The sequence below is a fragment of the Lagopus leucura genome, unplaced genomic scaffold (genome assembly GCF_019238085.1).
Source record: "Lagopus leucura isolate 7727_CA_CO unplaced genomic scaffold, USGS_WTPT01 Super-Scaffold_73, whole genome shotgun sequence".
Classification (NCBI taxonomy): Eukaryota; Metazoa; Chordata; class Aves; order Galliformes; family Phasianidae; genus Lagopus; species Lagopus leucura.
Genome location: NW_024962252.1, coordinates 3024171 through 3039757, shown reverse-complemented (window position 1 = coordinate 3039757; position 15587 = coordinate 3024171). Strand labels below are relative to the sequence as shown.

General features: G+C 38.0%; 1 protein-coding gene across 1 annotated transcript in view; it reads right to left on the bottom strand.

Annotated features, from left to right (window-relative positions):
* WDR35 (WD repeat domain 35) overlaps positions 1–15587 on the bottom strand; it is a 36873-nt gene extending 21286 nt beyond the window's left edge. Inside the window, exons 1-11 of the mRNA XM_042887233.1 lie at positions 15507–15587; positions 14817–14934; positions 13946–14017; positions 12248–12340; positions 10853–10981; positions 10512–10645; positions 9832–9997; positions 9590–9735; positions 7829–7954; positions 4977–5162; positions 1985–2045 (exon numbers count right to left, since the gene is read on the bottom strand). Coding sequence (XP_042743167.1) covers positions 1985–2045; positions 4977–5162; positions 7829–7954; positions 9590–9735; positions 9832–9997; positions 10512–10645; positions 10853–10981; positions 12248–12340; positions 13946–14017; positions 14817–14934; positions 15507–15530 — 1255 coding nt within the window. The 5' untranslated portion in view covers positions 15531–15587. The remainder of the gene's footprint in view (positions 1–1984; positions 2046–4976; positions 5163–7828; positions 7955–9589; positions 9736–9831; positions 9998–10511; positions 10646–10852; positions 10982–12247; positions 12341–13945; positions 14018–14816; positions 14935–15506) is intronic.

Here is a 15587-nt window from a genome sequence, read left to right as displayed (position 1 = left end):
AAATAAGGTGACTGCCTTGTATGAAGGACTGATTAAAAGTTTGACATAAAGCTTCAGAAAATATTCTATTTGTTTTGAACTCAACAAAGCAATTTTACAGCTTGATTAAAAAAAGAACAGCCTGAAAAATTGTTCTAGAAAGAAAAGAAACAAGAATTCCATAGAGAGATGATATATTTTTCACAACCCAGAAACAGCCTTCTAATTATCTTGGGTAAGAGATGTTAATTTTATTCACACAGTGTTTATTTCTTAAACTATTAATGATTAAACTATTAATAAATTCTAATTAATTTATAAGCAGAACAAAATAATTACTTCATTAGAAATTATGAACAACTGGAATCCTAGAAGAACTTAGAGAGATGTAAATTACAGCCTCTAAAGATTGACAAGGTCTCCCCTCTCTACTGACCTCAACAAGGCAAGTTCAGCACCTGTAAAACTGAAACAACTGTACCTCATCCTGCCATAAGCACCAACTGTGATAAACAGCATGATATGCTGTATATAAAAACCCTGACTATATACGAATATCTATATAGTATAAGATCAATTTGTGCAAGGAAATATTTCAAGTTATTCTATAAAGCTGTATCTTCAAAGGTTACAACAAAGGAAAGCAAATATGATAAAACCTGCACAATGTAATCCAAAAATGTTTCATTTACAGAGGCTGGGTTCTCACTCTCACCTGCAATCTTTAAAGTCAGCTAACTTTAAAGGAGTCTTAAAGGAGTCACATCTAAAAAAAAGAAGTTGTATCTTTGGCTGTGTTCACACACTAATGAAAGACTGGTTTGTTACATTTGAAGTACTGAGACTACAAAAATTCTTCAGGACTCAAGAATGCAAATAACCCCAACCTCAAATATTTGGCCTCCTTGAAGATGAAGGCTCAAAAATCTAAGATTTTCACACATGAATTCACACTTGCAAAGAAGATTGTGAGCCTATGCACCACATCGATCAGCCAACACTGAGACGAAGCAGATCATGGGAAACTTACTTAAACTGAAGGAAAAAGAGAAGTTTCTTACATATTGTTTCACCTCTTTAGGATAACTCAAATGCAGCTGCAATAACAACATCATCTCTTCAATTAAACAGCATTTCTCTTTAACTGCTTTTAGTCACTGGAGAAGATTCTTTTCTTTTGTAGAGGCAGTTCTGGGAGACAGTACCGGGGGAAAACAAGAACTGCTACCTTGATTTTAATTACATTATAAACAATCATGGACAGATTTAGAAAGCTTACGAGCAGAACACTAGAAAATGAAAAGGAAAAACTTTAAAAGGAAGAGTTAGAGATGTACACACAAAGCTAATTATGACAGTCTGAGCGGGATCCATCTCATCCAATTGCAGACATCTCTGACAGAGACAAGCACGTTTGAGCTGGTTGCCCTGGGCTTCTTTGCAGCCAACGCAGAGCAAATAGGCCCCATCTAGGAATCATTCACTGAACTTATTTTAGATGCCGGCTGTAGAAATGAGATGAAATGTGGCCTATAAGTCCCCGACTCCTTCTCCTTCCACCCCAGTCCCACCTATTAAGTGAAGTCCTGGATACTGGTAAACAGTAAGTAATGCAGACAGCTGATGGTGGATGGGAGAGGCAGGGAGGGACAACAACCCCTACACAAAACCACATAATCTGACTTCAGTGCTCAGCCATTTATCTTTTTTTCCCCCTACAACCACTGCAAAATTTGTGTATTGAATTCCCCGGGCATTTTTATTCCTGAAGATTCCAACATGTGACAAGAGAGCATCAAACTGATGAACAAAAATTATGAGGCTAAAAAGTATCACAATATTTCATATTCCACAGGACAAATAAGTCACTTATCAGAGCAGGACAGTCTACACTTTAATGACAATCTGCAATATAGGACATGAATATTGCAGTATGTTATTTGACTCAGCTGATTTCCTACTACGATCAAAAGGCTGAACAACAAAACAACCACAAGGTGCTTACCAATATCAATGTATTTTGGGTCCAAAGGAGTGCCAATAGAATTGCAGAGAACCAGCACATACTGTAGGGAAACAAAAGTGTTATTAATATCACGTTTTTCTGTACGTTAGTAAGCTGCACAAGGCTTTCAGTGAAGGCATATCTCACAGCCCACATTTCACACAATCTAACGCTGAACAGCAACAGCAAACAGGAACACCATGGCTGCAGAAAATATAAAGACGTTTAAGCATGATTGTAATGGGGGATTTGCCAATTAACACTGTAAATGAAGCCAAGCACAAAACAGGAAGGTGATCAGCTGTTTTAAGCAGATAATCAAATCTATCAGACAGAACACAGGATGTAGGATGTACCACCAGTGGGGTCCACAGATAAGATGCTGGTGAGACGGCCAGTCTCATCTCAGCTTTGGAGAGCACTGACTGCACTCTGACTGTTTACCAGCACGACAGACACACCAGTATTTTCTCAGCAACTCAACTCTTCTCTAGTTATTCATGCATAGGATAATGTGATAAACTGCAGCAGGCCCCTAACTCCCAGATGTATGGGCTCCTGTTCTACTCTTAGGAAAGCTTACTTGATCACGAACCTCCTGAGGGCTACCTTCAGGGGAGAACTGGGAGTGAGGCCATTCCTCCACACTATTCTAACATGCCACAAAACAGACTGGTTTTGTTAGTTTTGCCCTTCTTGCAATTCTACTTCGGAAAGCTTTAATCAGCACAGATAAATCAGGAAGATTAAAACAAACAACAAAAAAAAGATATCAACATCTAATTGATTGCCTTCAAGTGCCAATGCAGTTTTCTAGATGTAAACCAAGGGTTAAATAGCTTTATCATGATTACACAGGGAAATGAGAATGTTTTGAATAAGAAATGTGAAAATTAACTAGTGATTTCCACTGCAGGCTCTTTAGATTCAAAGAACAGTTTTGCTAGACTTGAATCACTCAAGAGCTGGCATCCTGATTCCCCAGGAAATGGAAGACTGTTAGTTGCTCATTAATTCTTTCACTTCCCAACCAATTCATGTAATTGAGATAGCAGACCACTGCAGCTGTACAGCTTGCTCCTTTGAACTGATGGATTGATAGCTTTTAATAATAAGAGAATGGCAGAATGCATAGAATTTAGAGCTTCATCTACTGTCTGAACTATGTTCATTCAAAGACAACAATATGAACAAGGATTTCTTCCCACTGAGTTATATTTTTTCTTATGCTGTCATCAAAGAAAACACCTCAAAAGCATGACTTTTATTTATTTGTTAAGTTAAACTTTCCACCAGCATTTCCAGTTTTCCCCTTTATGTGGCCCCTGCAGGAGCCTTTTTTAACCTTTCTACCTGCATACTGTTTGTTTCTGTTATATCTACATTAATTCTTCTTCAGCACTCACTCTATTTGATTTCTCCTTTACGCCCTTTTTACTTGTTTCTGAGACTCTCCGTCTATCAGAGACTACCAAGGAGTGCTGGAGTGACAGTATCCAAGACAGACTGCACGAGCAACACAGGTGGTGGGGTTAGGACCAAGGACAATTAAACTGTCCCATTTCATTGAGCAGAAAGTTCACTGTGGTTATCAAAACTGAGTTCTTCATAACTAATACGCCTTCCTCTCACAGTACAACAGTTCCTGCCAAAATCCATCTTGTTTGCCCCATCAGCTACTGCTATCCATTTTGTACTCTTGAAATCACAATTCCATCCCCTGAAATCTATTGCAGAATAGGTGTGTTTTTCAGAAAGCAATGAATGAACTGCTACCAAAAGGATAAACTTGTTTACTTCAGTTCCTAAAAGCTGCCTCCCACGTAGCATTAATAATTAGACTGAAGCCATTCAGAAAGAATTGAAAGAAACTTACTATTCTGCAATTTTCAGGTGATAAATGCAATCTCTTACTTATACTCCAGGAAGTTACATTAGATCCCACCTCTCTTTACTTCACATTTTAAAAATGCAACCCAAAAATCACATTACTTCATACTCAACTTCACCAAATGCCTTTGTTCACACGTATCACATTTTCAGATCATATCATAGCACACCATCTATTGCACACTCCAACGAAGCAGCACTAAGACATCTTTACCGTTGCACTAATTGACTCCATCTCATGCTCCTCCTTTGTAAGCGATGCATAAGTGATACAGAAAACAATTCAGAACTGAATCCAGTAAGAAAAGCTGTGTGACAGTAATATTAATGTTAACTGAATGTATATTAACCAAAGGATTTGTCTATCATATAAACTATCACTTAAATTAAAAAAAAAGAGAATTTTGTAATAACAGGCATTTGTACCATCCAAAAACTGTCCCTTTCTTACATTCCATTTTTCCATTTCCAGCTGATTAAGTAACTCTTAATGTTCTGGTCTTCTCCTACTTTTTGTTCTGCTGTGGAAAAATATGTCCAAAGCAATAGTAATCCTGAAGTCTGTGGCTTTTGTGAAGTTATTAGTGGCTGTAAGTAAAGGCAGTTAGTAGGTTCTGAACATTTTAGCTAGCACTTTGGTTCTTGACTTGGTAGCTTCATGGGGTTCATTTTATGTAAACACGGAACATGTTCAATGCCCTTCTGTCAAATGACAGTTAATCACAGAATCATAGAATCGCTCAGGCTGGAAAAGACCTTAAAGATCATCGAGTCCAACCACAACCCAACCATACTACCTGAACTCCAACAACCCTCTGCTAAATCACGTCCCTGAGCACCGCATCCAGATGGTTTTTAAACACATCCTGGAATGGTGACTCAACCACCTCCCTGGGCAGCCTATTCCAGTGCTTAACAACCCTTTCTGTAAAGAAGTTTTTCCTGATACCCAAACTAAACTTACCCTGGTGCAACATAAGGCCATTTCCCCTCACCCTGTCACACACTGAAAAAGATTCAGGATGTTTAATCTTATTTCATTTGTAAAGCACTGACACATACACGACAGTATTTCAAAGGACATTTACAAAGAAGTCCTTACCTGAGGTTGATCTTCATCTGCCTTGGTTGCTAACACACAGAAATCTCCATAGGTTGTGATGGAAATCAGGCTCTTGACATATTTCACATACTTCTCGTTGTTCTTTGTGTCCCAGAACACAACACAGTACTCAGGACGGTCAGGTCGGGTGTATGCATAAACCACCGTGTTGGAGCAGTAACCCCACTGCCAAGAGAAATTACTTTGAGCAATTCTACAAGAAATGGGACTAATTCAACATATGTTCTTTCATGAATGTGTTCACTTCATATCAGTACATAATACAATCACTATTTAATGTTCTTTACCCGTCGTGCAATGAACTTGTTTATAAAAAGAATGGGAAGAAAGCCCTGGCAATACGTTATTTGCATACCAGTAGCATGGAAAAAGAAGCCTTCCCATCACCAGAAACTGACCTGATCAGAATTGGAGAACTGTTCTCAAAATGAGAAAAAAAAAAAACTTTACTCCACGTTTGTTCTTGTTCAGAGAGCACAGAAATACTCGCTGCGATGACGGCTTTTACCATGAAAATGCTTGCTTTGACAAGTAATTTGGCAACACAACATTCACTTCCCAATGGAAGATAATAAACACCTCAAACAGTGCACTTCCTGAAGCAGTCTAAATAAGCAATTATGTTAGAGCATTGAAGTAACTTCTATCCTTTCTCCTGTATTAGTAACATGAGAAAAGCCTTCCTGTTCCCCCAGAAGAAACATTCATATAAGGAGGAAAAAAAGAAAAATGAGAAATAGAACATTCAAACATTACAAAAATTCAACAAAATTACAGAAGTGAATAAAAAGCCTTTGCAACACACCAGAAACTGAAAACACATCTGAAAGGGAGGTGAAGCTGACAGGCAAACAAGACACAGAGAATCACTTATGGATGATGATGGCATTGTGCAGAAGTCAGCAGAACTCTAAGTAACCAGCACTTCTAGAGGGATGAAGAAAACCTGCTAGAGAGCTGCCCAGAAGGGTTCTTACATTTTACATGTAATGAAACTACTGTTATATCAATTGAGAATCTACTTTCTCTTCTTATGGCAACACCTAAACACTTGGATTATGCATAAACAGGTAATAGGATACTAACATTTCATCTCCAGGTCCATTCCAATCCAGCTGGAATACATGACAGCTTTGAATCGCTGTCATTTAACAGCTGTTACCTTTCAGATTACCCAGTTATTAAAATAAAGTTATCAATACAACCAGATAAAAGTATAGTGACGATAAGGTGCTGCTCACTGGAGGATGACACACATCATCCATCACAAAAATATTTCATGTTGAAATTGAGTATACTAACAAGTATAAACTGAGTAGACTAACAAGACAGAGGTTATTTGCCACAGAAATAATTTGAGCACATCTTTTTTCACTTTAATAGGGAGAGGAAAAAAAGAAATAGCTTACAAACGCAGCGCACTGGCAACTGGGAAATGAAAATATGAATAGGAATTGCATCTATCAGGTTGCACCATTTCCAGCATTTAACTCGCCTGGTTCTATTAAATCACCACAACAAAGTAACAGAAAAAGGCTCAAACAATTCCCAATTTCACTCTGCTTCAACACTTCAACTTCAACACTCTGCTCATCCACTTCAATCAAACAACAATGAAAACTGTGAAGCCCTTCTTGGAGCCTTACTTAAGTGACAGCCTCAATCACTGCCAAATTCAGAATGTGCCTACTTCTGTTAATATTAACAAGTATACATTTCCTTGATATGACATAAAACCACAAATTCATTATTTAAAAAAAAACAACTGCTAAGTCATTCTATCACCAACAAAGACATTCCTGTCACTAAAACTTCAAGTCATAGCACCGATGAAACAGAAATCATAAATGAAGCACCGGTTTATTTATTGGGCTTTAAAAAAATAAGCATCCAAGATATGACTGGGTCAGAAAGCTCTGTATTGGAATTTCACTTAAAATATCAATTTGAATAAATCCAAAATCTAGAACGAGTTACTGATCACAGACAGCAAAAAGAGCATGAGCAATACTACCCCACATTAATTTTTGGTGGAGTCTTAATCCAAATTCCAAACAATTACAAGTTTGGTTTGCTTGGTTGTTTTCCTCAAAGTTTGACATTTTTCAGATCTTTCATTTGAAGGTATTCTGTTTTGTACAAACAACTGAAAATAAAGACTGACTCTATAGCTGACTATGGCACTGAGCTGGTACAAAGGAAGTATTTTTAGTATGCTTCAATAAACACTGACCCAACCAAGCCAGGAACAACTCCAAAAGGAAAGAGTGAAAGTGAACCCATGACACAACCACGAGACTTCTGCTCTTCAAACCTTGGTCTCTCACAGTTTTAGTGTTGGACTGCTTAGCAGTGGAAATAAAATGTACTGCTCATAGAATGCTCTCATCATTACCTAGGTCTGTATCCAAGCTTTGTCTGTGGAAAGCTGCTAAGCAATTCAAGAGAGAGCTCAGCAATGAGATCACAACTGGTGACTGCAATAGGATGCTCCTGTGCTCTACTAACGCTTCTGTTTGTGAAGCCCATAGAAACTAATCTCAAAGTTACAAAAACAAGTAAGTACATAAAAAAGAGTCCATAATACCATAATTTGGGTCTCTCTCTCACGGTTTTTACAGGATGTAAAAAACTATTCCTTGCCCAACGAAAAGAAAAATTGTCAGTATAAAAAAAAAACTACCATATTTTCCACTTTCCATGAATAAATTCTCCTCTCCAATTAGCTTCAAAATCCATTTATCACCTAACTATCCTTTTATCCGCTATTTAAGCATCTTCTTCTTTCAACTAAATGTGCTAGTCAAATTAAGTGCCACATAACCACTTACCTTGTAATCTGGCCGAATGTTTGCAAAATATATGTAAGAATCAACAGCTAGTGCAATTTTCAGTCCACCTCCCTCCCAAGATAAAGCTGATATCTGCTTGCCAGGAACTTTCAGCGTGCGTAAGTGCTTGTTTCAAAACAGGAAAAGAAAAAAAACACTGAATATCATAAGAAGACTGCCCTAAAATACATAACAACGGTGCTGCTGGTTGATGAAATACAGGCTTGTACATCTTCTCTAGAGTAGCCCATAAAAATTCCCAAATTAGCACGCACATGCTAATGAGGTTTGACAATTTGATAAGTATTACAATAAACCACACCTCAATTTTTTTAATTTTCTTTTGGCCTCTTCAGAAAGGGAAATATTTCATTTAGATACCACATTTTTAACAATTGGAAAAAAATAAACAATAGGGAATGACAGCATAACTGTTTTTTCTTTCGTATGGTAATCTGAATCACCTTTACTATTTCAGTTACTATTGACAGGATTGCTCAGGTTGGATGATCATCAAAGATCGTCAAGTCCAGCCACAGCCTAAGCATACCACCCTAACTCCAAACCACGTCCTTGAGCACCACATCCAGATGGTTTTTAAACACATCCAGGAATGGTGACTCAACCACCTCCCTGGGCAGCCCATTCCAGTGCTTAACAACCCTTTCTGTAAAGAAGTTTTTCCTCATATCCAAACGGCGCTGATAACTGACATGACTCAAGTTTCACTGACAGTAAGTGTATGAATTATATTAGTCAGCTGACCTTTAACTACATCTGATAGGTTAGGGAGATATTTTTATTCATTTAAGCTATGTCAAGGGCATATACTGAATCAGCTGACTGGTACACAATTTGCAGTGAGGCAATGGACATTTTCTTTGTCTCTGTATCTCCCTCCCCTTCCAAAAAGCCTAAGTATTTAGACACGAATCTCTAATCTAAGAGCTAACAAACTTCCCTTTGTTTAAATATCTTTTCTATAGCACCTTAAGTTGAACAATGAATTAAATAAAAACCAATGTTTCTGAAAAAGATAACCATTGTCCCACAGACCATTTGTTTGAGGGAAACTTCTTGGTTGCAAAGTATATGGATGGATGTAATAAAGGACACCTCTACTCCTTAGTGTAATCCTTAGCTTAAATAAAATACACCTCTTTAGGGAGCAGAGCACTGATACTCATGCTTAGATCTAGCCCTTCTTCTGAAGGTAAGACTTCATGCCTAAAGGAACTGCTGCCAATAAGCCTACATAATTTAGTACCTACTTCATGTGTCTGACCAGACACTACAGCAAACTGTAAATCCAATCCTGGTTACACCCTATTCACAGAAGACACCATCTTCCAAAACGTTAACCCACAACTTGACTATCACAGCCAGCACAAAAGCAATCTAAAACCCAGACTGACTGTTGGCTTTAAACTCTAGCTATACAGTCTCAAACACCCGTTTCTAGAGTTCTGGAGATCCCTAGGTCTGACACAGTGGAGAAAGACAAGTAAGTCCAGATTCCACACGTGCACATTAAGTTTGCATCTTCACTGCTGCCTAAGCATTCTCAAAATTGATGAGAAATTCTTTACTCAGAGAGCGGTGAGGCCCTGGCACAGCTGCACAGAGAAGCTGGGGATGTCCCATCCCTGGAGGCGTTCAAGGCCAGGTTGGGTGGAGCCTTGGGAAACCCTCACAGGAAAAAGAAAAAACATGCTAAAATAAAGAAAATGAAGGTTTCATTAGTGTGTTCAATATTTTTACCTCACCAAATGGAGTGTAGAACTGCACAACATTCACATCTTTATCTGGAGATGTTCCTTTTAGGGAGCCTGCCAGTGCCAATACACTTCCACAATGGTTCCATTGAATACACACTACATTCATACCAGTATCAATCAGAACAGGATCTGGGTTTGGAGAAATACATATTGAAAATTTAAAGATTAGTAGGAGTTTTAGGTCAATAAAAGCTCAGTAATTAGCATCCCACATTCTGTGCTTACTGTGATCATTCTCATCTCTCATTATCTGGCATCTTCCATTCTCATAACAGACAGCAAGACAAGGACAATCTGGTTCAACGTAGCCTTCTGCACCATGGTACCAATGTATTCCAGCAATGCGGAAAGTTCCTGTTAAGTTCACCAAACAGCTCAGCTTCATTTTCACCTAGACAAGAATGGTTAAGTACTGAAAGTCAGGTATAACACTCTGTGTAGAGGAACAATTTATATCTACACAAAGAGCTTGCAAGAGACCAGATATACACATGCAAAACTGTTCTCCTGAGCCAAGGAAAAAGCTGGCATAAAAAAATTTAAGAGTTTGAAACTCTTAAATTGAACTCTTCATTCAATGCTGGATCAGACATGAGAACACATCTTCTAATTACAAAGAAGTATTTCAGTTCTGGCATTTTTATTCTTTCAAAAGTATCCCAGAAAATAAACAGATACGCACAAAAGGCACTCACTACCACAACAGAACTTTGCAAAAAATAAAACTTTTGGTTGTTACTTTCATTATAAAATTGCAACTGAATAAATCCTGCATAAAAATGTTACACAAAAAACCTTGCCCTAACTGACCTCTTCCAACTAAATAAGTATGAAATAACCTACAAAGGAAATACACTTTTATGCATATTACAGTTAATAATTTATGATAACAAGCATGGACTTACAATGAAGTTTCCATTACTGTCATAAATGTGGATTTCTCCATTTGCCATTCCAAAGAGCAAGACTTTGCTATCAGAGGACCAGGCTACATGGCACAGGTGTGTACCTTTCAAATCTTTACCCCAAATGCGATTGCCTGTAACAGAGCATTGACTGTCCTTAGTAAGCATACCACAAACTAAAGGAAGGATGCAATCCCATACAAAAACTAAAGCTGCGAAAGAATTTAAGCAACAACTTCTAAAGTAACTATTAATTGTATGTAAATAGAGAAAGAGTTGCTATGAACCAACTTCTGGAAAATGAAAGCTATCTAACAAGACAAAATTAGCAAAGCTTTTACCATCTACAGATCCAACAATCACAGCTCCGTCTTCATACACAATACAAATCTTCTGTCCATCAGCATTCCAGCTCATGCTTCGAACCACAGATTTATTTCTGTTGTTTATCATCTCTTCATACCAAGCACCTATTAGCAGTGAATAAAAAATTGAGTTCTACTTCTGATTTGATAATCCTCTTGCTGATTCAAGACTAATCACCAAATTTAAAGAATAAAACAACCCTCGATTAAAAGATATACAAATAGGATACCAATGAGATGCTAATCACATTTCTTAGCAATATAATTTCAAGAAGCTGCTAAAAACAAATACAACATAATACAGAAACATGAGAGTTTATAAAAATTACCAACAAATCAAAGTAGAAATTCAATGAAATGGAAAAGCTTTTGAAGTGTCTGCTTTAAACAAAGATGGGATACAAGTTAATGACTCTGAAATGCAATAAAGAGCTGCAGAAATAGCCTGTTTTGGAAAGAAATTAAAGAGAACATTGTTCCAAAGTTTTTGTGGAACTTCAGAAAGACTATACCACTGTGTGAAACCCAGTGCTTTGGTGTGCTTTTCTTATTCCCAAAAAGATAGGAACAAGTAAGAAATAAGAAAGGGAAGCCAAAGTTTGGGAGGGGCCCAATAGGAAGAAATCCATGCTTACATAATTTCAAAAGAGACCAAAACACGCAGGGAAATAAACAGAAGAAAAAACTGTCACTGATAAAAATAAGTACTAAGTAATTTACAGATTCTTCTCCCAGACTAGAACCATAGAATCACAGAATGGCCTGGGTTGAAAAGGACCACAATGATCATCTGGTTCCAACCCCCTGCTCTGTTCAGAGTCACCAACCAGCAGACCAGGCTGCCCAGAGTCACATCCAGCCTGGCCTTGAATGCCTCCAGGGATGGGGCATCCACAGCCTACTTGGGCAACCTGTTCCAGTGTGTCACCACCCTCTGGGGGAAAAACTTCCTCCTAAGATCTAACCTAAACCTCCCCTGTCTCAGTTTAAGACCATTCCCCCTTGTCCTATCGCTATCCACCCTTGTAAACAGCCGTTAAGCTAAAGGAGATCACTCATGTGCTTCTTTATTGTTCAGTATGCTATTTTTGTCCAAGGAAATAAAGAAAAAGACATTTAAAATAAGACATTTGTAGTGGTTTACCAAGCACAAGGCTAAAACTTGTTATCTTTTCCTTAGACAACTCTGCAGGACAAACACCTTTTCATAAGCGGTGCTACAAAAATTCAGACAATTACAATAAAAACTTGAAAAATGTTTTAAGCCTATTTTGACTTTTTCAGAAGCCTGAAAAAGATTTATTAAAATCACCAGCAAAGATCTCCCACCGTATGGATTATTATCCAGTCTCAAAGCTGTCTGCAGAGTACCTTTATATATGATCCACACAATGATGAGCCCGTTTTGATCACTGGTTGTTAATTTGTGGTACTGTTCATTCCACGTCACCACCTGCACCGAACCTAGAAAATCATACACTTTTGTGTTTATGCCATTTAAAGAAGTTAAGGGAAAGCATGACATACAAACTGATTGCCCTGGAGCTAACAGAAATTTGTACTGCTGACTTGGATTTCATTTTAGACATTCTTTCTGTACCATTCCTTTCCTCTTTCAAAACTCTGCTAAATGCCTCCCTTTGCTCCTTTATTCACTCACCTTTAATTCAACCACCTCAGTAACTCCTTCTCCAAATTCTACCCAAAATATTGTTTCAGTATGCAACAACAAATCGTAGTTTCTGGTGGTTTCTGACTGTCTCAGACATATTTGACAAAACTTTATTGTCCTAAGAAAGTTTCTTGGTGCTCTTTTCTTTTTCTTCTTCATAGAAACAGTTTGATCCTCAGTAGTGCTGTAGGTTTAAAACCAAACATCTCTCCTGCTTACCAAAAAGCACATTCTCCTCACTACTTCAAGCCTTCAAGTCTCAAGAGGATCCTTCTTGCAAACATTTAATTTGATTTGAAACACCTTCAAACAATTTCTACTATTAGTTCATATCAGTCTAATACTGGATATGAATTTGATCACTTCAAGCATCACAATAATTCAGTACTTCATCAGTGGTTATCCAGTTCCTCTTTATCCTTTCCATTTCTCTTTACTTCAGTCATAAGCTTTACCAACAATCGAAGATATACTGAATGGGGTAAATGTAACCTATTTCAGAATCAAAGATATCCATTTAAAATACCACTAAATCAATTCTTCAAAATTAACCTTTTTATCATAATTAGGCCCCTAATGTAACCTGCTATCAAGCTGCAAATGCAAATCTTCATAAAAAGGTCATTTCTTCATCTAAGGATTTCAGCACCCCCATCTTATCACACTGTCCATGGATAATGGCTGTTTATCATGTGAGATTCCAATTCCTCCCTGATTTCCCTGCATTCAGTTTTTACTTTCAAGCACTCTATCCTCCTGCAACGTGTTTTCTAACCTCTCTGAACTCTGTCTATCAGCCAACAAACACTCTATGATTTGTCAACAAACGTGAAAGGAAGATAGATATTTAAGAGAAAGATGAATTTTCTAAACTAACTGTGACTTCTTCAGAAAACATTAAGCTGCCATAACAAGCAGCATCCTCCACTTCAAAATAAATCTAAACACCTTTTCCTGAATAACGAACAGAGACTGAGGAATTTAGAACAAGTCAAAACTGAAGCAATAAAAAATTAGGCTGTAAGGTCAAAGTACGCAGACCTAAGCATGAAAAACTCATAAGCAAACTTTAAGTATTAGAGTTAGGCTTGGTTTGTGCAGCATGCATTCTATATCATGCACAGCACACCAGCCAGAAGAACAGGGCTGATAGATCAGGTTGGTTCTCAACCCAGTAATTCATTCACAGATCATGAAGGATTAACTTTAGGTATTTATTTCATCAGGTACCTCAACAGGAAGTAGGCAGCCAAGCTGTCACATGCCTGATTATAATACTGATATCTTTATTTTATACTTTTAATTAAAGCTTTGACAAAAAATACTCCATACATTTCCCCAAATCCTGTATTTTTAATTATAATTTAAAAAAAAAACATGAAATGCCCAAGACTTACCGCTATGGCCTTCAAGAGTTTGATTCATAGAAAGATTGCTAGGAGCTGCAAGGCCCTTTATTTTTGCTTCATCTAAAAATAACAAAAATAACTATAAAATAAACCTAACAAAGTAAGGTTATTACTGTATGTAACAGTACTTCAACACTAATGACCATTTATATAAATTAAATTATAAAGGCATATCTGTAGGATGGATTTTCCACCCCTCAGTTCAACATGTTTGTCATCCAAATCCAGATTGATCATTACACTTGAACAACTACTAGGAAAACAAAACAAAACAAAGTAAAATCTATGGCTATCACACCAGAAACAGGTTTAAAAGAACTGGAGAATACATCAGATTTCACTTCTCTCTGAACATGTTTAACTTACTTCAAGGAAATATGCAACTTTCTTGCTAGAATAACAATATTTAAAAATAAACAAGAAATAATGAAATTCATTTCAAAACAAACAAATCACAGAATCATAGAATGGCCTGGGTTGAAAAGGACCACAATGATCATCTACTATATCAACCCCTGCTATGTGCAGGGTTGCCAACCAGCAGACCAGGCTGCCCAGAGCCATGTCTATATAAAAACGTCTATATAAAAATAACAAAAATGAACGTTATGCCCAGAAAGAAGATGCACTGGAAGTTCAGTGAATGTAAAGCTCAATAAATAACAAGTATGCCAGGTAAGGCAAGCCAAAGGAAAACAGTGGAAAACGGCAGTGCTTCTGATGCTTATGCAAATATATAACCATCTGTAACAGATTTAAAACATACGCAGTATTGTCAAGTAACTTCTGGAGAGAGTTGTGCTTTCAGAACTTTTCCTGTTCTTTAAAGAAAGATTTTTCTTTTTTAAGTGTGAATTACCTGTCTGCGATTCTAATCTTAAAACTTTCAATAATCCATCCTCTCCACCACAGGCTATGAAGCCTTCTTCCTTGTTCCAGGAAATACATCTTAATCGGACGTTGCCAGGAATTGCAATCTGAAAACAAAACATTTTTTTATCCGTACATAGTACCAAACAACCTTTTTTTTTTTTTTTTAATGTCAGAATATTCTAAGAATGCTTCAAAATGCTCGTAGCGCAGAATTTAAACAGAATTATATACAGAAGTAAAACACGGCAACTCAAAACTTTAAAAAAGGGGAACACAGCGCATCTAATGCATAATCACGGAACGGTTTGGGTCGGAAGGGACCATTGAGATCACGCAGTTCCAACCCCTGCCATAAGCAGGGACATCTCCCTCTAGCCCAGGCTGCTCACAGCCCCATCCAGCCTGGCTTTGAATGCTTGCAGGAAGAGGACATCCACAGCCTCACTGGACAGCCCATTCCAGTGTCTCACCACCCTCACAGTACAGAATTTCTGCCTAATATCTAATCCCGCACGGCTGCTCAGCGCTGGGCACAGCCGCTGAGAGAACAGCCGAACGAACCCCCCGACGATCCGTCAAGGCCCCCCGAGCCGCCGCTCTCTGCAATTCCGCCCGCCCACCCCTCCCCATCCCCCTCCAACGAGCCGCCCGCCGCCCCTCGGTCCGCCGGCAGCACCTTCTTGCACAGGTAGATGAACATCCTGGGACAGGAGGCGCGGCACGGCGCCACAGCACTAACCTCCTTCGTTGCCCTGGC